General features: G+C 40.9%; 1 protein-coding gene across 1 annotated transcript in view; it reads right to left on the minus strand.

Annotated features, from left to right (window-relative positions):
- Nucleotides 1-2,399: 2,399 nt before the first annotated feature.
- Nucleotides 2,400-21,701, minus strand: part of Kiaa2012 (KIAA2012 ortholog) — a 106,968-nt gene continuing 87,666 nt past the window's right edge. Inside the window, exons 17-24 of the mRNA XM_076866834.2 lie at nt 13,646-13,733; nt 11,573-11,735; nt 10,666-10,780; nt 8,382-8,695; nt 6,140-6,339; nt 5,346-5,518; nt 4,300-4,519; nt 2,400-2,538 (exon numbers count right to left, since the gene is read on the minus strand). Of these exons, the coding sequence (XP_076722949.2) occupies nt 2,400-2,538; nt 4,300-4,519; nt 5,346-5,518; nt 6,140-6,339; nt 8,382-8,695; nt 10,666-10,780; nt 11,573-11,735; nt 13,646-13,733 (1,412 nt within the window). The remainder of the gene's footprint in view (nt 2,539-4,299; nt 4,520-5,345; nt 5,519-6,139; nt 6,340-8,381; nt 8,696-10,665; nt 10,781-11,572; nt 11,736-13,645; nt 13,734-21,701) is intronic.

Raw genomic sequence — 21,701 nt, forward strand, 5'->3', positions numbered from 1 at the left:
AGAGCAAATAAAACCAATCTTTTATAAACAATCATAGCTTATATACTCTATTCAAGTCACTAGCTGAAAAATAGGTTGACTTGATATTAAAAATGCTTAATATTTGACCCTACCTGAAAAGTTATTTGTATGTAATTTAGATCTTCCTAGCCTTTATCATTATATTCATTAGTGACTGGAATTAGGCCCGTTTTTAGAAAATCTTCATGCGTTTTTTCTGTCAAGATTGAATAACAGGTCTGATTGGCTATTAGAGCCATCCAGAATACATGAGCATTTAATCTTATATATATTTAAAACAAAAAAATTTTTTTTGTAGTTGTAGATGGACACAATGCCTTTATTTTTATTTATTTTTATGTGGTGCTGAGGATCAAACCCAGGGCCTCACACATGCGAGGCAAGAGCTCTACCACTGAGCCCCAGTCCCAGCCCTAATCTTATATTTTAATTTTGTTTGCATTTCTAAACATCTCAAGGCTCTCAATGTTTAGATAGTAGAACTTACTTTAAAAGTAATTTTGTTTTTAGTTTATTGGATTCTTCTAAGTGCACTGCACTTTGCTGTTCAACTTAAAAATGTGCTTATCTGTTGAAGTAGTGCTGATAAAATAGGTGCTTCACAGTAAAAATCTAATAAGAATATATTTGAAAGGGACTTTAAATCACATTTAGTGTAGCCACATTAGCTGGTGCTTGGCTGTAACATCCTACATGTAAAAGAAGGGAGAAAATAAAGTCAGTAATGATAATTTTCCCCACAAATGTGTTTTCCTTGAGTGTTAATTCTTATGTTTTTGGTTGAATTGTTTGAGATACTCTTACCTGATTGAGTACTTAATATTGAGTGAAGTGATTATGTACATAGGGTCAACAAGCTTGAGAAAAAATTTATATATTTTTTTAGTTTTAGGTGGACACATTATTTTGTTTTTATATGGTGCTAAGGATCGAACCCAGTGCCTCATGCATGTTAGGTGTGCACTCTACCTCTGAGCCACAACCCCAGCCCGAGAAAAAAATTAAATGACATGTTCAAATTCACTGTGATATTATTTAGTATTTTGGCTGTTTTCTATAAAACAAGGAGTTGAAGTACACATCAGATCTAAGCAAGTACATAATTTAGCAATATAGAATCCAAATTAACTCAACTTCTGGGTTGTAGAGGTGTAATGCATATAGAAAGCAAATACCTGAGCATTAATCAGAAATCAGAGGGAATAACTTGTGAATATTAAGTTTTTCACTTGTGGACAGTGAAGTATAGAGTAGGGTCAAAGGAAATTTGTGAGAAAATGCAGGTTTAGATTCTGGTTGATTGAACATCCTTTTATACGTCTTGTTTCTAAAGCTCTTTCATAACTTTTAATGATGATTCTGTGATAGATCCCTTTTTTTAAAAGGGATGTTCTATTAGATATAAAAAGATGTTATCTGATGTGATGGCACATGCCTATAATCCTAGCAACGTGGGAGACTGAAGCAGTAGGATTGCAAAGTCGAAGCCAGCCTCAGCAACTTGGCAATACCCTGTCTCAAAAATTATAAACCATTGGGGCTCAATCCCTAGTACTGTAGGGGGTGGGAAAAGAAAAAATATTAAAGATAAATTATCTCCTCAAAACTTCCTTTTTAATAATCTGTGTGATTATTAAAATTTTGTGAGTGGTTGATTTGTCCACACACAGAAACAAAATCTCAAGATTTGTTAATTTTCAGGGATCAAAATAACAAAACTTTTTGTCATGTTGGAAGTGTTCTACCTCTTAGCTCTTAGCTACGGTAGTCTTGTGGCCATTGAGTACTCGAAAAGTGGCATGTGAGAATTGATTCACAAATAGCTCATCTTGTTTAAATGAAAATTTAACAAGTGATGACAAACATACTTGTTCTGAATAGACAGTTAATTTTGGATTCTTGGGATTAAAAGATCATGGTTTTTGCCTTATGTTGGGATTTCTTAATATATAAATAAATGAACTAGCTCCTCTTGGCTAATTCAGAATTATTTGCATTACAGATTTTCTATTAACCTACAACTCTACTAAAATACATTAAAATGAAATACATTGAATATCCTAAGACTACACAAAGTGTTTCAAACTAAAATTATGGAATTGTGGGCAGTTTCAGGCATCAAAGGTTTTGGATTTAGTTAGGTCTAGAGAACATAAAGTGTAAAGTAGGCAAAGGGTTTATTGGGTTGAATGAGGTATCTGGTGCAGAGGTAGGGTGGGAATGGTTTTTTTGGAGTAGAGAAGACCTTAGGTGTGGATTGAGGTTAACCTGGAGAAATGCAACTAATTGGGCTGAGGGTGGAACTTTATTATGAAAGGAAGTTTCTCTTTTTCCCATCACTGTGTCTCAACTTACTTTTTTAAAGCTTTCTTTTATCCTTATGGCCTGGGTATTTCTAGGAACTGGAAATATGAGTAAACCCATGGTCTGGAAATGTTCTGTGTCCACCACAGGCCTCTGGCTTCCTTCTGGAGTTCTTGATGGAAATGAAGATGTTTTTCCAAAGCAGCTTTTTGCCTAAGGAGACAACCCCAACCCCAATTTCAATAATGATTGATCACCCTAGAAATTGTCCTTATAAGTTGATAAAAGGTGAAATAAAGTCAGCTGGCATTAAATTGTAATCCTTGATGAAGTGAGCCTCCACCCCTTGGTCTGGTCCTTTACTTGGTTTCTTGCTGTGAGCTACTTGGACTAGCTGACTTACGAAATGTTCCACTTCCCCTCCAATAACTGTCAGTTTTCTTTTCTTGGAAAGTTGGAGCTCCAGTAGCTTACTTTTGGTCTCAGTACTGCTGCTATGAACCCAACCCTGCTGTTATGATACATGGAATCCATATTTCTGAAGCTGAATCAGGACTTTGCTAATGATTCATTTTGTAGATTTCACATAATAGCTGAAGAAAGTCCAGGAGAGAAACAACTTAAGGTTAGTGGAAATTCTTAAAACAAGAGTTGTTCTGGCTGCCTTCTCTTTTGGTCCTCTAAAGAGTATTTATTGTCTTAGAGTCAGCTTAAGTTGTGGAAAATGCATTTCAGGGGGAGAAGTGTTTACAAGGTTTAGTTTGGAATCAGATGATTTTCTGGATTGTGCTTCTTTATCCTTAAGATTGATTGATTTTTACCCCTGGGTTTTTATAATTCTCAAAAGTAATGACTATTAGTTGCTTTCACTAAGAAAGGGACAGTCATAGTGTAGCAATTACAGAGGACCTACTTTTAAAAGAGTATTGAAACCACATTACTCAAATCCTATTATCAGAAAGATGGATTGATCACTATTGCAGATAAAAGGGGGAAAATGTCCTTGGTTCTTAAGGAGGTTGGTGCTATTTCTTCTAATAAGGCCCCCTTTAGATTTGATCTTGGCCTTTCTCTCTGACTTCATTTGGAAGTGTTCTTTGCCCCCTATTAACTTCATTGTAGCCTTATTCTTCAATACCTTATTCTCATTTCTTTGTTCAGACCTTTGCACTTACTGTTTACCTGCTGAAATATTTTCCTCCTAGATGTTATGTGATTAACTCCTTGTCATGCAGATCTTTATATCTTACTCTGGCCAAACAGTCTGAAATAAGTCTCCTGTAATCCTATCACATGTTTTAAATGTTTTCTGAATACCATTTGTTACTAGCTTTAAATAAATAAAGGGTTTTTTTTTTTTCTTCTTCTTCTTCTTCTTCTTTTTTTAGTCTGTTTTGCCACCCCGACCTATGCCATGGAAGAAGATACCTTGTCTGCCTTGCTTATTCCTGAAATCCGGAGTCCAGAAGTTGCATAGTAATCTCAATAAATATTTATTGAGGAAGGCAGTGGATTCATAATCAGCCGGTTGGTTTTAGATCTTATCCTGGCACTGCCTTTAACTCATTAGTCGGCCCTGATCAAGATCTTTTCCTTCTTTGGGGCATACTTTCCTTCTCTTTTGGTGGTGGGGATCCAACCAGGGCCAATGCATGTTAGGCAAGTGCTCTGTAGTGCCACTGAACTACATACTCTCAGCCTTTGGACTTGACTTGCTCATCTGTAAACTGGAAGATTGAGATTAATGGTCTCTAAACTCCCATTTCAGCTTCATTATAAGTTTTGTAAGCTATGAAGGAACCCTATGATGTTTCCAGCCAAAGAATCACTCTTTGTGTTTTAGTTTTCCAAACCATGCTGGCTGGGGTTAAGGGGTGGGCAGAGGACTTCGTTCAATTGCAGTACTAACACTAGCACTGGGCAGTTAAGCCTTTGAACAATCCCCCTACTCAATCATTGCCCAAATACCAGTACCTGGCTTGTTCCTGATCTTGTTTCATGGCTTCCTCCAAAGTCAGCTTAGCTGCTTCCTCTTCCTTCTGCCTTCTCTCCTCAGCCTCTGCCCAAGCCTTCTCTTCTGCTTCCTGTTTCTGCCTCTGGTACTCCAGTCGTTCCTCTTCAGCCATTTCCATCAGGCGTTTTTGTTCTTCTGCTAACTGCATTTCCAGTTCCTTCTGCCTTTGCTTCTCTGCCTCTGCAGAATACATAAGGGGCATGGGCTCAGCAAGCGGGCACTGTTGGGGAAAACCATATTTTGATTCAACTCTCAAATCTGATTTCTAAGGACTCAGTATGAGAAATTTTGAAGCCTATAAGGCTTCAAATCCTCTGTGGGGATTACCTTGGGAGTTTATCGATTTGAGTCCTTTATCAAGCACCTTCTATGTAGAGTGCATTGACGACTAATAAAAGTCTGTGTGGAAGATTCTTCCAGAGCCTGGTTAGCTCATGGGGTGGTATGGAGCAGAGTTGGGATGGAGTGTGGTACCAGATCAGGGTCTAGAGAAACTTGGTGCTTACGTAGCTGAATTGGCCCATTTAAAGAGCCAGGACCAGGAGGTGGCCATGGCTTCATCTGCTGAAGTTACTACCTCTTGAAAGTGAAGCTGGAGAGATTCCGTGCAACACCTGAAAGCATGCCCTGAAGCTACCCAGGTACTTGTAGCTATTCATTTGCTAGGGAAGGAAGCAAGGAAGAGGGTTGTGTCTCTAATTTATGTAATTCTTAAACAATGTTGAAAGAACAAAAGAAGGGACAGAGTCCCAGTTCAAATTATTGAGTTGGGAGCAGGACCCTGGAGTCATTTGCACAAGTCAGTCTTTTTCATATTCTGACCGTCTATTATCACTACTTCACTGTAGTCACACATAATAATCACTTTGAAAAAAAAATAGCTCATACATTTAGAGTATTCATGCACGAAAACTTAGGAGAGAAATAAATGAACACCCACAGGAGGGATAAAAATATTTCTGCCCCAAATAGATGGGCAAGGAAAGAGCTCAAGAATCCTCCTCACCAGCTCTCTCAGCTTCCTCTTGCTGCTTTTTTCTCTGTAGTTCTTGCAGTTTCCTCCGGAATTCCTCTTGCTGCTGCCTGGCTCTCTCCTGTGCTGCTTGCAACTGGAGCCGCTGCTTTCTCTCGACCTCTTCCTGCCGCTGCCGTTCTTCTTCCAGTCTCTGCCGCCTCAAGCTGAGAAAACACAAGATGGTCAGTAAAATGGCAGGAAACACTGGGGCGTCCTTGTGAGATAATCTAACAGGCAGTACCCCTGGGGAGACTTTGCAGCCTACAGTGTCTAGGGAGCATCCCCTTCCAAGGAGAAGATGACTTAGCTTTCCAAGGGAAGCCCGGATTGAAGGATAGAGGCAAGAACATAAGGGTCCTAGAAGGAGAAGCCTAGAAGTTTCAGTACACAGCTCAGCACTCTGGGTTAGAGACCTTCAGTTCTCAGAGCTTCATTTTCCATTCTTATAAAATAGATTTTGAGTTTCCTGCCTCACACGAATATTGTGAAGCTAAAATTAGAGTTAAGGCCCATGAAAGGGCCTAGTGCAATGCAGACAATGTGGTAAAATTCAATGAATATTGGTGGGACTGAATCTCAAAGCCTTCCAAGAAGAGTACATGAACATCTATCTTGAGTAACCTGGGTCAGGTTGCTCCTAAGGAAAACCGAGGAGAGAGCAAAATGAGACATGGTTTTGCCTCATGTCAAGAACCTCAGCACTGAACCTTGCCCATCGAGGTGGTCCACCCATGCCTTTTCCATCTACTTTCTAACACAGCTATGTCTCTTGGCTGCTGACCTACCGGTTCTCCTCTCTGCGTCTCTGCAGTTCCAGCTCCAGCTCCTCCTTCATCTTCTCTGCTCTCTCCAGCTCCTCCTGCTGGAGCCGGCTCTGCTGTTCCTGCTCCCTTCTCTTCCTCTCCACCTCCAATCGCCTCATCTCAGCCCTCTCTGCTCGCAGCCTGTCCTGGGAAGCCTTCTGCTGCTCCCTCTTAGTGAGGGCCTAAGAGACAAGAGTGTTCTCAGTCAAGGAACAGATGGGGCTGCAGCTCATTAGTGTTGTCTAATGAGAGATGGAGTCATGAATCGGACTCCACACTCTGACCACAGCCACATCTGCCCTGCCACCACCAGCTTGAGCACTGGGGTCCAGTTGACTTAGATTCAAGTCTCTTCCTCACTTACTTTGGGATTTGGAGCTCACAATTTAATTGTTCTGATATTGTGTTCCTCATGGGGCTGTTACCAGGATTCACTGAAATAATCAATATATCATAGGTTCAAGAGTTCTCAATCCCAGGTGCACTTTAGAATTGTCCAAGGAGGGGCTTGGGATGTGGCTCAAGTGGTAGTGTGCTTGCCTGGCATGCGTGAGGCACTGGGTTCGATCCTCAGCACCAGATAAAAATAAAATAAAGATATTGTGTTCACCTAAAAAACCAAAAATTAAACATAAAAAAAAAAAAAAAGAAATTGTCCAAGGAGCTTTTGAAAATGACTGGAGGCCAGAGCTCCACCAAGACCAATTAAATAAAAATCTCTAGGTAGAGGGTCTCCTTAGGTTTAAAACAAAACAAAACAAAAATTTTTAACTTGAAGCTTTGGCTGGAAACCACAGGGTCTAGGTAGGGATATTGTACCATGGCAATTGTAGATATGGAGAGGTCAGACTCATATTTAATCAGTAGAAACCCACCTTCTCAACAAAAGGTCTTTCAGTTTGCATGACAATTGTTGTAGTTTTCTTTTTCTCCCTAATGCCTTCTGACTCAGAAGTATGCCTGTGAGAGGAACTTTAGAGGCTATTTCTTCATGAGATTTCTGTGTCCAACCCAAAGTGAAAGCTCCTTGCTTTTTATCTTTGCAGAGGTAGGACAGTATTATGGATTGATAATAAATCTAAGAAATTCTGATGATCTAGCTGGCTCAGAAAAGTTCTGCCCATAGATTAATATTTTCATCTGTTGTGCAGAGCAGAATTCTGTTATCTTGGTTGCTGAGAGGGTTTGAAAACTACACAGGAAAAATTGTCTAAAATCTTATTTGGAAGACATGGTACCATAAAATAGACAATCATTTAAAATAGTGATGAGAGTCCTGAATTTGGATTTAAATGATCTGAGTTTAAATCTTGGCTTAACCATTCAATAGTACAATTTCTGGTCCACTGGCATTTAACTCACAGGTCCATAAACTGAGGTTAATCACAGGTGGTTCACAAGTATGATAAAGGTTAAAGGAGACAACATTATTTACCATAAGCACATGAAACTTAAGTAAGCTAACCACATACTTTGCTATGTGTGCATTTGTAGTGTTTAAAGATACTTTTTGTTTGTTTGTTTTACAAGATGTCTTAAGGTAGTTCAGTGCCTGCATCTCAGTGGAAGAGATAGTGATATGTTTCAATAGCAAAGGGAAAATGGGCTGTGTTGTTTTTACTGAGAAATGATGTATCTATATATGTGGCATTCTTTTTGGTGAACTACAGAGAAAATTTTAAGAGTAATTTTCCTCACACTCAGTTTTTATCTTTAAACCTCCAAAGGAGAATCTAAGCCTTTGGATCAAAACAACTCTTCTGTGAAAAGCACCTTGTAGAAGCAGTTGTGTGTATACAAGCTGTTGTGTACCACAGATAAGCAGATTCTGAAAGAGGGTATTTCCATGGACTTGGGAGACAGATAATGGATGAGCTCCAGGCCAAGTCCAGGATATGCACTTGGCTCTAAAGGCCTGCATCTACCTTTCTGTGCTCTGAGGAGATGTGCACCTCTAACGGGTGGGTGCTGTGCCCACCTCCTGCTCTTTAAGGGGTTAATAGGAAGCTTTAACAATTTTGGGCCTCATAGAATGCCTTACTTCAGAGGGATATCACCCTTCCGTGACTCTGATCAGCTCTGGCTTCTAACTAGGGTCAGAAGGCACCGAAGTAGACCAAAGAAGAGTAGAGCTGTTTCAGGGATTATAGTTTCATTCAGGCAGTTTTCCCTGTGTCCACAGTTGTGTCAAGTGAAGACAGAATTCCCTTGGCCAAGACTCTACCTCTGAAGGGTCTTCACAGCTTCTCTCTTCTTTTGATTCCACCTTTCCAGTGACAGCCATGGTCTGGGTTTGTGATGATCTTCCATCTATAGAAACTTGGCTCTCCTGAGCATCGTATCTGGGAGAAAGCCAAGGATCCTCCACATCGGAGTGTGAAGGGAAGAAACCTCTATCTGGGATGTCATCAGGCCCACTCAGCTCTGCTGCCATCTCCACATTCCTTTCCTTCTGTGGCCTTTTCCTTTTGGCTCCTGCTTTTTTTTCTTTGGGAATTAGCTCTGATTTCTTTTCAGACATTGAGTCCTTTGACTTGCCTGGGGGGAGAATAATTGGGGACAGAGGTATAACTGAGTTAAGGAAATGTGTCTCTGCACAACCTTTTAAGTACCTTTTAAACTTTAGCATGCAATGGAATCATCTGGGGTAAAGACTCTTGAGCCCTAGGTGGGTCAGTAGGAATCTGCATTTGATAACCACCTGTACTGTTTTGACTGGTTTTCAGACTACCTGTTGAGAAACTGCTTTATCCTATTTAGATCAATTGTCATTCAGCAGTTGTTATGGTTTAGATGTGAGTGTCTCTGAAAAACTCATGTAAGACAACTTAGAAGTGAAATGATTGGTTTATGAGAGTATTAACCTAATCAGTGCATTAATCCCCAAATAGAGATTAACTGGGTAGTAATTGTAGGCAGGTAAATGTGGCTGGAGGAGGTGGGTTGATGGGGATGTGCCCTTGGGGTTTATATTTTGGCCATGGAGGGGGGACCTGTCTCTCTCTGCTTCCTGGTGGCCTGTCCTGAGCTCCTTTCCTCCTCCACATCCTTCTGCCATGGTGTTTTGCCTCACCTTGGGCCCAGAGCAATGGAGTCAGCTGGCTATGGACTGAGATCTCTGATTGTGAGCACCAAAATAAACTTTTTCTTCTCTAAAATTACTTTTCTCAGGTCTTTTTTATTATTAGTCACAGCAGTGCAAAAACTGACTAAAACAGCAGTGTTGCTATTTTAAAAACTCCATTTTACCCTGACCTATAGGGGTGTCAAGACTTTGTGGGGAGACTTGAAACACAGCTCGAAAGTCCTACCCAGAGAATCTGACTTGAGGTTGCCCCTCTGTAATCTGGTGAAGTTGAATACCCTCAAGACTTAGTTCACCTCTGGGAGCCATGACGAGTTCCTTTTCCTAATCCTGTCAATGCCATGAACTACACAATGTAAATTCAGCAGGAGTTTATAAAGATAAACATCAAAAATAGATCTGACCCAAGAGTGTCTCCAGTCCTGTCCTTTCCAACAGCACTGGTTTTGTTTGGAGGGTCTTTTGAATCATGTGGGAGGTAAAGGGTGGGTGTTAAGTGTTAAGCTAAAGGATGTCTTCAGAAGCATAGGAATCTGGATTCCTTGTAAGGTGTGACTGAGGGAACTGAGAAGAAACATGGTTCTGGAAAGATCATTCAGAGCTTGTTGAACCTTCCCCATTCCCAAATGCTCTCACCACCCATTATCAGAAATGCTTGGATCAGAAGTGTTTTGGACTTGCATGTTTTCTGATTCTGGAATGTATTTGTTATATTTATATTATACCATATTACATCATGTTACATTATATTATCCCTTAATGAGATAGGTGGGACCCAAGTCTAAACAGAAAATTTATTTATGCTTCATATACACCTTATACACACAGCTTGAAGATAATTTTATATAATATTTTAGTGTGCCTGCATTATGATCATAACCCATCACATGAGGTCAGGTGCGGAAATATTCCACTTTTGGCATCTTGTCAGTGTTTAAAAAGTTCCAGATTTTGGAACATTTTAGATTTTGGATTTTCAGATTATGGATACTCAACCTGTAGTCAAGTGGTACCAGAGCAGTGGTAACAGTGTGCATTAGGAGTCAAACAGGAAAGGATAAACCCTAGGTCCACCTCTTTACTATCTCTTTGATATTATGTAAGTCACCCACAGCAGCCCTCACAGAGATGTTCTGAGGATTTCATGAGCTCCTAATGCAGCAGGTATTCAGTAATGTGTGCTGTTATTATTAGTATTACCATTTCTTCCCTAGGTAACCTCAGGTCTCCAGAACCCCACCCCAGTCTCTATCCCTGTCTACTAAGATAGTGATATGCAGTAAGATTGCACCACTGTTTAAACCAGGGTAGCCAAGGAGACTCAAGACAGTGAGCTTGCCCTACAGAATACATCCTGATTCCAGGTACCACCTCCCACCCCATCAGGAGGTTTCTGGATTGTTCCTCACAGGCACACTCTTACCTAAAATAGCCTTTGCTTCTCCAGGGAAAATTCCTTCATTCCTCTTCTTGGGTGCTTTGGTCTTATCTGTCTTGATTCTTTTCTTTCTCTTGGACTTGTCGATCAACTCCCTCTCCTAAAGGTAAGAAATTGAGGAAAGGGACTATGATACATGTAGGAAAGGAAAAAGCCATCAAGGGAAGATCACATTGAACAATGTGACATAATGGCTTGAAATGGTTTGTGTGGGTTCTGAATCAGCAGAACAGTGAGTCTTAGAGAATTTGGAGCCAGTGGGGAGAGTTGAAGTTTGAATCTTTGATTTAAAACAGCTAGGATAATTGCATAGGAGAAAAGAGGAAGAAAATACACTTTATGGGGCTGGGGATGTGGCTCAAGCGGTAGCGCGCTCGCCTGGCATGCGTGCGGCCCGGATTTGATCCTCAGCACCACATACAAACAAAGATGCTGTGTCCACCAAAAAAACTAAAAAATAAAATATTAAAAAAAAAACAAAAAGAAAATACACTTTATGACCTGCCTCCTTTTTTGATGCTAAATCATGATCTACAGAGCTGAATCCAGGTGAAGCAGTTTTCACCTTTAATAGATTGGTGCTGTCATGTCAGTCTTCACCTTTCCCATGGGCTGCCTCAACATGGAGGTTCCTCTTAAGACAGGATGGTAGTGTGGGGATTATTAGTGTGGGTAGTGTGGTTGCCCATTCAGTACCTTTGAAGGAATTAGCAATGGGTTCTGTCCTTCAGGATGATGTTCCCTAATACTGAGGTGATGACAGCTGGCTGTCAGCCACCATGCCCTTTGTCAGGTGCCCTTGTATAGTGAACAGCTCATACCAGTGTACATGGTAGCCTTGGCAGGATCCAGGTAGGGTTTTTGAACCAAGCTTCAAGGTGTTCACACTCACATTGCTGATGCTGGCTGGTGCCTCCTGTTTGAATAATCTTGGTCCAATCTTCTCTTCTCTCTCTCTTAGAAGAGACATATCCACAGCACCTGTCTTCTCTGGAGACTCAGGCCTACTTCCTGGAAGTCCTCTGTACAGGTGCTGTGCCTCATAATTGCTGCCTCTTTTAAATGAGCAAAGCAACAGGACCAAATGAAAGAGAAAATTCTGGCAGTAAGGAAGAGAGTAGTGGACAGACATCAACTGAGCACCTGTTCTCTGGCAGGCACTGTGTGGGGTGTTTGACATACTTAGTCAGCTTTCTTTTCCTCAGCATATCCCTGGATAAGAGAGATGAGAGCCGGGCGCAGTGGTGCACACCCGTAACCGCAGTGGCTTGGTAGGCTGAGGCAGTCACAGCAAAAGCAAGGTGCTAAGCAACTCAGTGAGACCCTGTCTCTAAATAAAATACAAAAAAATAGGGCTGGGGATGTGGCTCAGTGGGTGAATGCCCCTGAGTTCAATCCCTAATAATCCCCCCTAACCCCCCCAAAAAAAAAGAGAGATCAGAATGATCTGACTTAGTGGAAGAAATACTTTGCCTTTTTGCGTTTGCACATTTATGCCTTTAATTAAATGACATAAAATGTTGTAACTGAAATTTCTTCCATCAAAGGCTTAGCTGAAAAAAAAAGTGACCTTTAAAAAAGATTATCTGAGGAACAAGCAACTACTATCCATTTCTTTATCCCCTCTGAGTTTCATTTTTGATCAAATCCAGCCACTGAAAGGTCCTGTGCTGTTAGTTTTATCTGTTGTCATTGCTATCAATTATTGTGTCCTGAGGACAACTGATGTGTGCCCTGTGGGCAGGATAGGCCATAGATTGCAGTAGCTGCTACAACATTGAGTATTGTGTGCCTGCTGTGTGCCAGGCCTGGTTCTGGCATTTTGTCTTTTTATCTAAATCAGTATGATTACTGTGTTTTGCTTGTAAAAGGCCTTACTGTGGAAACTTGAAAAATGTTTGTTGAATGAGGTAAATGGAATTTCCTGTAAATATATGAGTCTTTAAATCATTCAGTATCACTCTATAAAAACCCATAGAAGTCTCCTTAGGATTTAGTGCTAGGAAAACCTTTCTTTTCCCAGAGGAACAGGTAGGCTGCAAATGAGCACCACAAGCCTGATTGTATGCTCTTTTCTTTCTTTCTTTCTTTTTTTTCCCCCCCTCTTTCCTGTTTAGGAATCTTTATTTTAAATCTGAAATTTAGTCATGGTGACTATAATGGTCATTGTGGGGCTTTTACGTGTTTTCTGGTTCTCCTGATTTAACAAAAATTCTCTTTGATTATTCTATCTTTTGATAGTGAGTTGTTGCACTAACCATTTAAATTTGTGGTAGAAAAAGGGTGTAAAAATTTTAAAATGAAATTCCTGTTGCAGTTGCCTCATCACCCAAGTGCCCTTCTCCCTTGGTTCCTGGAGGTCAAAAAGATTTGACCTTATACTGCTGGGTAAGTGAAAATCTCAGGGAGGTCACATGGGGCTATGGTTCCAGGTGGAGGCAGAGATGGTTACACCAGCTGCTGGGTCCAAAGGGGACTCAGGTCAAATGTCTGGGCCTGACTGGCTGAGCTACTGTCGAGAGAGCTCCTAGTAAACACCCAGGAAGTACACAGGAAGCACTCAACACACGTTAGCAATTATCAATAAGTGTTAGTATTATTAATGTTACCCAAAGATGAGAGAATGCTGAGAGGAGAAACCAAGTGGACTGATAGACTAAGCTTTCTAGACATCTCTCTGTAGATCTCAGATATATGAACAATGGAAGAAGATGCCTCTAATACTGTTAAACTTCACTGCTCATCCAACTAGCAGAGTATGTGGTTTAAGTAGGAAACTCATCACAATGTAAATTTGTTTCTTTCCATTCTGGCTGTTAGCATGTTGTTTCAGTTGAGAATGCTCATGAGTCTCAGAAAACTAAACCAAACCAAACCCAAACCAAAACCCCAGAAACAAAATTAATTAAAAACAAAGAGAAACAAAAGCAGGGAAGTCCACATTGTTACAAATTTGAGCACTTACATGTTTTTCATAGAATCTGCCTCAGGGATCTGGATATGTTCAGCCAGGGAAGCACTGGGGGGGTCAGTCACACTCCTTCGCTCTGGGTCTGTGAAAAAACAGAAGATCCTCAATCAGCAAAGGACACAGGTAATTATCCCAGGAGGGGATTAGACTGGGGAAGTGTCCATCTGTGTGAGTAGTCAACAGTCTGCAAATTGGAACAATGAAAATTAGCAAATACTATGGGAACCTGTACTGTCACATGGCAAGTGACATTGAAATTAGTATTAAAATATCTTCGGGTAAAGTAATATAACTGTGTATCAAGAATCAGAAAAATGTTCTGGTCTTTGATTGGGACTCTCACTCCTGCGCAATTATCCTACGGAAATAACTCAAAAGAAGAAACAGTTTTTGAACCACTTATTTATTGTGTTATTGTCAATAATGAAAATTAGAAACAGCTCAACAAGGGAGACTTTCCTTGTAATTTATGATGAATTACTTTGACACTTAAAATTGTTGTTAAAAAGAAAAAAACAATATGGAAAGAATTTCTGATATAGGACAAGTAAAAATATGGACTATAGAATAGTGTGTTAGAACTCAATAATGTCTGGGTGGATAAGGACTGGAAGAGAAAACAGGAAAAGGAAATAATATGTTAGATGGGGAGGTTTGTATATATGCTTCAATTTTTTCCCTAAAACCCCAGTGTGGTTATAACATTGAAAAGCAAATTAATTTAAAAAACAAATGTTACCCTAGGAGGAAGGAGACACATGTCCCATTACCAGGGCTTCTTTGCAGCTTGGGTTCCTTTCTTTCATCCCTAAGCATTCAGAATGGCATTCACTCTCTCACTCTCTCACACAACTTCCAGATTTTGGAGAGGGGACAAGATTGTTAATGTATAATGAGATTGAGAAAAATGGAAATGCTGACTTAGGGCTGTGCCTGGGAATTTATTTTGCTTCCAATAATATGCAACATTAACAGAGAGCAGGAGCTGATTAGAGAATCTTCACAATAAGAGGAATTCTGTGAGGGTTTCTTTAGAGTTGCTGGCTCAGAAAAAAACACTCATGGAAGACATTCACAGGTCTTCGCAATTTTCAAATTTGGGTGCAGGGCGCAATGGAACCAGCAGAGGGCGCGTTTGCATTGCCCAAAAGCAGAGGTTCTATATTGGTGTAATTTCAACATTTTGATTAGAATGATATGAACGACAGAAAGATGATTTCTTTCCCTTAGGAAAGTAACCTGATATTTAGGAAGTATTGGAACAAATTAAAGCAGAACTTTGAATAATAACTTACAAATTTTTTATTTGTAGGTGGACACAATATCTATTTCATTTTTATGTGATGCTGAGAATTGAACTCAGTGCCTCACCCTTGCTAGGAGAGCACTCTACTTCTGACCCATAGCCCCAGCCCTGAAATTTTAACTTCTTTAAAAAATATATACAATATCTTAAATGTGATTTACTTCCAAATACCATCACACTGGTGATTAGGTTTCAACATAAGAAGTTTGGTGGGGGCGGGTGGGGGGGCTCACACATTCAGATCATAGCAGCTATTTTTGGCTGTTATATGAATTTTAGGATCAACTAATCTTGCTCTGTCAAAAATCCTGTCAGGGAGTTTTTAAAAATATATTTTTAGTTGTAGATGAACACAATACTTTTATTTTATATATTTATTTTCATGTGATGCTGAAGATTGAACCCAGTGCCTCACATGTGCTTGGTAAGTGCTCTACCACTAAGCTACAACCTTAGCTTCTGTCGGGGATTTTTTAAAAATCGTAATTTCATGAAATTATAGATTAGGGAAATTGTTATCTTTATGACGGAGATTCATCCTATCTATGGACACCGTACACAGTATTATATAGAACATTATACTTTTTCAGGTATACTTTTGCTTAATTAAATTAAATGTAATTTCTTCATGAAAGTCTCACACATCTTTTTATACACTTATTTCCAGAATATATTTGTATTTAAAAATTATATTTTCATCTGTTTAAATCCACAAGTACATAATACTAAAAAAACAAAACAAAACTAGGTCACTGTAGAAGGATCCTGGGGAACTGACTCATTATTATGACAACTGATACATAAAAGCATATCATTGAGCATTTATCCTTTCTTCCTACATAAGCTTTACCACTGGATAACTAAATAGTAGATGAAAAAATTTTGTTTTTGTAGAGTTTCTTAACCAATACATGAAAAAAGAATGATAGCATTTCATTATCACTATTTTGCAAACTTAATGAATTGATGGACCTATAGCCATTGGCATCATGGAGATGAGGAAATACCATGTGTCCTGAAAGAGAAACACACTAAATTATATCAAGAGCCGCACCATCAACGAAATCTAGTCTGTGGGAAACCCAACAGGACACATGATACAGTTTCCTAATAAAGTAAAAGGAGGAAAAAAGAGAAATGAATGGAATCTGTAATTTAAATGATACTTAAGACCATATTGAGCACTTGTAAACAAATTCAAAAACAATTATAAAACTCTGAAAACTGACTACTCATCTATAATAAGGAATTGTTTGGATTTTAGGTGTAACAATAGTATCATGGCTATGTCCAGAGTCTTTTTTTGTTTTTTAGAGTTATATGCTTAAATATATGGGTAAAGTGATTTGATCCTGGAATTTGTTTCATAAAAACATGGAAGAGAGGAAGGCGTTGGGGTTATGAATGAACAATGTTGGCCAAGAGATGAGAACACAGGATTCATTTTGCTGTCCAGCTGCCTTTGTGAATGTTCAGGTTTTTTCCTACAATAACAAGTGTTTTTAAATTTCATTTTAAATTGTGCTTTTTTGTGTTTTGAAACACTGTTTTTCCTACAATTGATTTCTGTGTGTTTGTCTATATTTAGTAATTTGGTTAGATTCTTTTGTCTTTTAAGGGCTCACCTGTTGTTATGGTTTAGATTGTAAATGTCCCCAAAAAACCATGTGCTAGGGGCTTAGTCACCATCCAGTGGTGCTATTGGGAGGGAGTGGACCTTTAAGAGGTGGAGCCTTGTGGAAGGAAGTTAGGTCATTGGGGGTGTGCTTGTGAAGGGAATATTGGGGTTCCTAGCCCCTTATGTGCTCTCTCTCTGCTTCTTGGCCACCATGAGGTGAGCAACTTTACTCTGTGGTGCTCTCTGCCATGATGTTTTTCTTTGCCACAGGCCCAATGAGATGGGACCAAACTGAAACCTCTGAAACTGAGCCAAAATAAACCTTTCCTCCTTATATATAAGTGGTTTATGTCAGGTATTTTGTCACAGGAATAGAAAGTTGACTAACACATCTGTAGAGCCCTTTCATAGAAGTAATAATATTGTCTGGGAATAATGACAGTGTCATATCCTCCTTTCCCTCATTCCAGCTTACTTTTTCTTTTGTTTTCCTTACTGTGCAGACTAGGACATGGAGTATGATGGAGGAACAATGATAGAGGGGATCCTTGTCCCAGTCGTATCTAGAGACACTACTTTGAAGGCTCTACCATTTGTGTGTGGTAATTGATGGTACTATAGATATTTGTATGCTATCAAAATCAGGAAGTCCTTTTCTATTCATAGTTTGATTTTTTTTTTTTTAGATGGGGGGTCTTGCTATGTTTCCCAGTCTGTGTAGAATTCCTGGGCCATAGCCATACTCCCGCCTTAGCCTCCTCAGTACCCACTGTGCCTGGCTGATAATTTTTAATCATAAATAGGTGAATTTTATAAATTTTACTTCTTTTTGCATATCTACAAAATGACCCTAAGACTTTCTCCTTTAACTTTTTTTTTTTTAATATTTATTTTTAAATTTTTTTTCAGCAGACACAACATCTTTGTATTTGGTACTGAGGATCGAACCCAGGCCGCATGCATGCCAGGCGAGTGCGCTACTGCTTGAGCCACATCCCCAGCCCTAACTTTTTTTTTTAATATTTATTTTTTGTTGAAAACAATAGTTTTTTTTTTTTTTTAAATTTATTTTTATGTGGTACTGAGGATTGAACCCAGGGCCTTGATGTGCTAGGCAAGCACTTACCGCTGAGCCAAAACCCCAGCCCTCCCCTTTAAGTTCTTGATGGGAATTACATAATCATATTTTCAAATCTTTAGGCCACCTTTGAATTCCTGTGATAAACTCAATTCTGTCATGGAGTATTTTTTTTTTTTTTAAAGTACAAGCTTATGGATTTGCTTGGCTACTATTTGTTTAGGAGTTTTGCATCTTTGATCATAAGTAAGATTGGCCTATCATTTTCTTTTTTAGGCTGTCCTTGCCTCTGGCTTCAGCTGCCTTTTGGTTTTGGTAAATTTATGTCCCTTTTTAGAAATGAGCTTTCTTTCCTGAAGGTGAAGAGAATTTTCAGAATAAATGGGCAACAGCTGTGTTCTGGGGACTTTTTTGGGGTCCCAGGCTGGGCTGAATGGGGAGTAAGCCAGGAACATTCTTAGGAATCTGCTACCACCCACCTCTCCTCTCCCAGCATGAAAGAGAACTTTGAAATCTTTTCTAGAGGAAAACCAAAGCAATGCAGAGTGTGTAGGTCATGTCAGCTAGGTGCTGAGAACCAGCAGGATATTCTGAACCTAGGCTCAGGTAGAGTGCTGGCAGCATGCTGAGACTGAAGTCCTCTCTGGGGCAGTGTGGGGCTGGAGCACCCCAGGAGCACATGACGAGGCTGATCTTCTTACAGGACGCCTGCTAGGCTCTAGATTCTAGTGAGTGGCACCACCTGGACTCCTGGGCACAAGCTTCTGCTCCTCCTGTTTCCTCCACTTTGCACAGGTTGGGTGACCATGATATTTGATACAAGAACTGCCCTTGAGGAAAGACCTGTAAAACTAAACTGAACTAAACCACATACCCACAAACATGGGAAGGAGACTCCAGTTACCTTGGTTTTGATAATTACTTGTGGCTGCATAATTCCCTTAACTTGTAGGCCTCAGGTTCCTTCAACCATAATATAAAATAATTTCTAGGGACTCCAAATAATCTCCACGATTCATGCTAGCTTAAAAAAAAAAAGCTGCCATAATGTTTGTCATACATCTCTGACTTTGTAACTATTTCCTGGTCAAAAACACATGGTTGACATTATAACATCTAAAGAGACTAAGGCCTTTGAGTCATAGTAACTGGGGTTCATATCTCAGGTCTTCCACTTACTGGCTGAGTGACCTTAGGCAAATTACCTAAGCTCTCTGAGCCTCATTATCTGCACCTATGAAATAAAGATAAACCATGAGTCTAATAAGGTGATGGTGAGAATAAAATGAGACAAATAAACACAAAACACCTAGCATCATGTCTAGCTTCATATTAGGTGCCAAAAATTACTTCTGTTTTTTCCATACTTCCAGTGACTATGTGGAAAACTAGCAGAAAGACAGCCTGTACAAGTTTAAAAAAGACTAAATTGTTTGAGTGGAACTCAGAGGCTTGTCTGCCTCCCACCTTTCTCCCAGGTTCTTTGTCAGATTTTCAGACCTTTCAGGTCTGCAAGTCTCCACCTAAGGATGGAATCCATAGGAGGTCCTCATGCTTGTGGGGATATCACAAGCCGCCACAATGAGAAGAAGAAAAGGTGACACAGCTGGGAGGCACCCTCCTGGGAGAGCCCTGCCTGGGGTCTTGAGCTCACTGCCAAAGAGCTCTTTTTGTAAGGACAGGGATGACCTCGCCCAGGGGAGAGGACCTCATCAGGAGCCTCCTGGTGAGCAGGCTCTTCGGGAACTAGGGAGCAGTATTATTGAAGTAACTAATACCCTGATCAGGGACAGGAGCTGTGTCCAGGCCCTGCGGACTGTGGCTGCCTTCTCTTTCTTCACTGGCCACCCCCCACCCCCCTTTTTCCCTCTGTCTTAAAAAATCCTGGCAGAAAAATATTTTCATTTCTATTGCTCCACTTAGAGATGGGGGTGAGGGGAATTGATTTACTCAGATCTTGATTCCCCCCTTGACCTTCCTGCGTTCCCTCCTCTACTTCAGAGCATCCAGGATTCACAAACCCACTCTCTGCGAGCTGTTAACAACCAGAAGAACTAATCTTGCAGCAGAGCCTGGGGAGGTGGTCAGACCCAGGTCTTCTCCATTGTTCAGCTCTGGCCAAGGATGTGCTACTTAACCTCTCTGAGCTTGGATTTTCTCAAGTGACAAATGGCCTACCCAGGGATTCTGAGACACTTAATAGGAAACAGCAAGTGTGGACCGCTGCCCTTTTTGCCTCCACTAAACGTGGACAAAGGCACTCTGGGTTCAGTCACTCCTTCCTTCATGCCAGGCATCCCCTCGTCCGGGAGCCCTCTGTGTGGTTTGGATGTGAAGCATCCCCAAAGGCTCATGTGGGAAGCCTTGATCATCAGACTGTAGCTCTCCCTGAAGGTGGTGATACCTTCAGGAGGTGAGGCCCGACGGGAGGAAGTTAGGTCACTGTGGGTGAGTCCTGAAGGATGTTATGGTTTGGATGTGAGGTGTCCTCCATGTGTGAGGCAAGGCAAGAAAGTGAAGAGGTGAAATGACTAGGTTGAGACTCTCAGCCTAATCAGTGCATTAATCTCCTGATAAGGATTAACGCGTGATAACTGAGGGCAGGTAGGGTGTGTCTGGAGGAGGTGGGTCATTGGGGGAGTGCCTTTGTGGTATACATTTTGTCCCTGGTGAGCACACCTTTCTGGGTGCTTCCTGAGCCATGTCCTGAGCTGCTTTCGTCCCTTCCACCATGATGTCCTGCCTCACCATGGGCTCAGAGCAATGGAGTTGACCATCTCTGCACTGAGGCCGCTGAAACTGTGAGCACCAAATAAACTTTCCCTCCTCTAAAATTGTTCTTGTTGGGTCTTTTGGTCACAGTGATGAAAAAGCCGACTAAAACAAAGGGGATATTGGGACCCCAGCCCCTGCCCTCTCTCGTGCTTCCTGGCCTCATGAGGGACCAGCTTTATTTTGCTACCCGCTCCCTGCCATGATGTTCTGCCTTGTCACAGACTCAAAGTGGCAGGGTCAAGCAACCATGGACTGAAACCTCTGAAACTGTGAGCCAAAGTAAATCTTTCCTCCTTACCTATCCTTTGTCTCAAGTTTTTTTCTCACAGTGGTGGAAAGCCCATTAACATACCCTCTGTGCCTTCTTGTCCTTCCTGCTCTGATCTGGATCAGCCACCATTTCTGTGTTCTCTCAGGCACCGCTGTGTTAGAACCATCTACACACATGTCTTCTTTTTCCTCCAACCAAAGCAGGAGCTGCAGCAGGTACTACCGTGAAGATGTGGAACTTAGATGTGAAGATGTGATTCAGTAAATGTTTGTTGAGTGAACAAAAGAATCTTTCATCCATGCAGTTAGTGGCTAAAGACTAAGGAAGGCTTGAACCTGGTGGCTGAATCATGGAGCTCTATGAGTGTTCTGTTTTTTATTTTTATTTTTTTAGTTGTAGGTGGACACAATACCTTTATTTTATTTATTTTTATGTGGTGCTGGCGAGGATCAAACCCAGTGCCTCACATTTGCCAGGCAAGCACTCTGCCACTGAGCTGTAATCCCAGCCCTGAGGATTCTGCTTTTTTCCTTACTAGAAACAATTCCAAGGTCATTGAACCACAGAAAGTGAGAAAGAGAGATTGGCCAGTCGATGCTGGTACTTTCAGAGGAGGAAGTGGAAACCTTGTGAGGCCGAGGGATTATTGAGGCCTTGCAAGATGCAGAAGGCCACAGCAAAGCTGCCTTCTCATTTATGACCTGTTGGGCTCTCACTGGCTGCTGTCCCCAAGCTGGGGTTCACATGTGGCATGGGAGTGCCTGTCACTTCCTGGGCTGTCTCCATCATTACCTATCCAAAACAGGGCTGGGTGTAGCAGAGCTTTACGTGGGACACAGTGAGGATGGCAGGCTGGCTCCCTGGGAGCAAGTGGAGTGGAAGGAGCTTGTAAGGAAGTGTGGTCCCAGCTCTGGCTCTGCTGCTTGTCACTGTCAAACCTGTGTGAGCCATAGATGCACAGAGCCTGAAAGTGGGACACGTCCCTAGAGATTATCCAGCCCG

Source organism: Callospermophilus lateralis, chromosome 9 (assembly GCF_048772815.1).
Source record: "Callospermophilus lateralis isolate mCalLat2 chromosome 9, mCalLat2.hap1, whole genome shotgun sequence".
NCBI lineage: Eukaryota > Metazoa > Chordata > Mammalia > Rodentia > Sciuridae > Callospermophilus > Callospermophilus lateralis.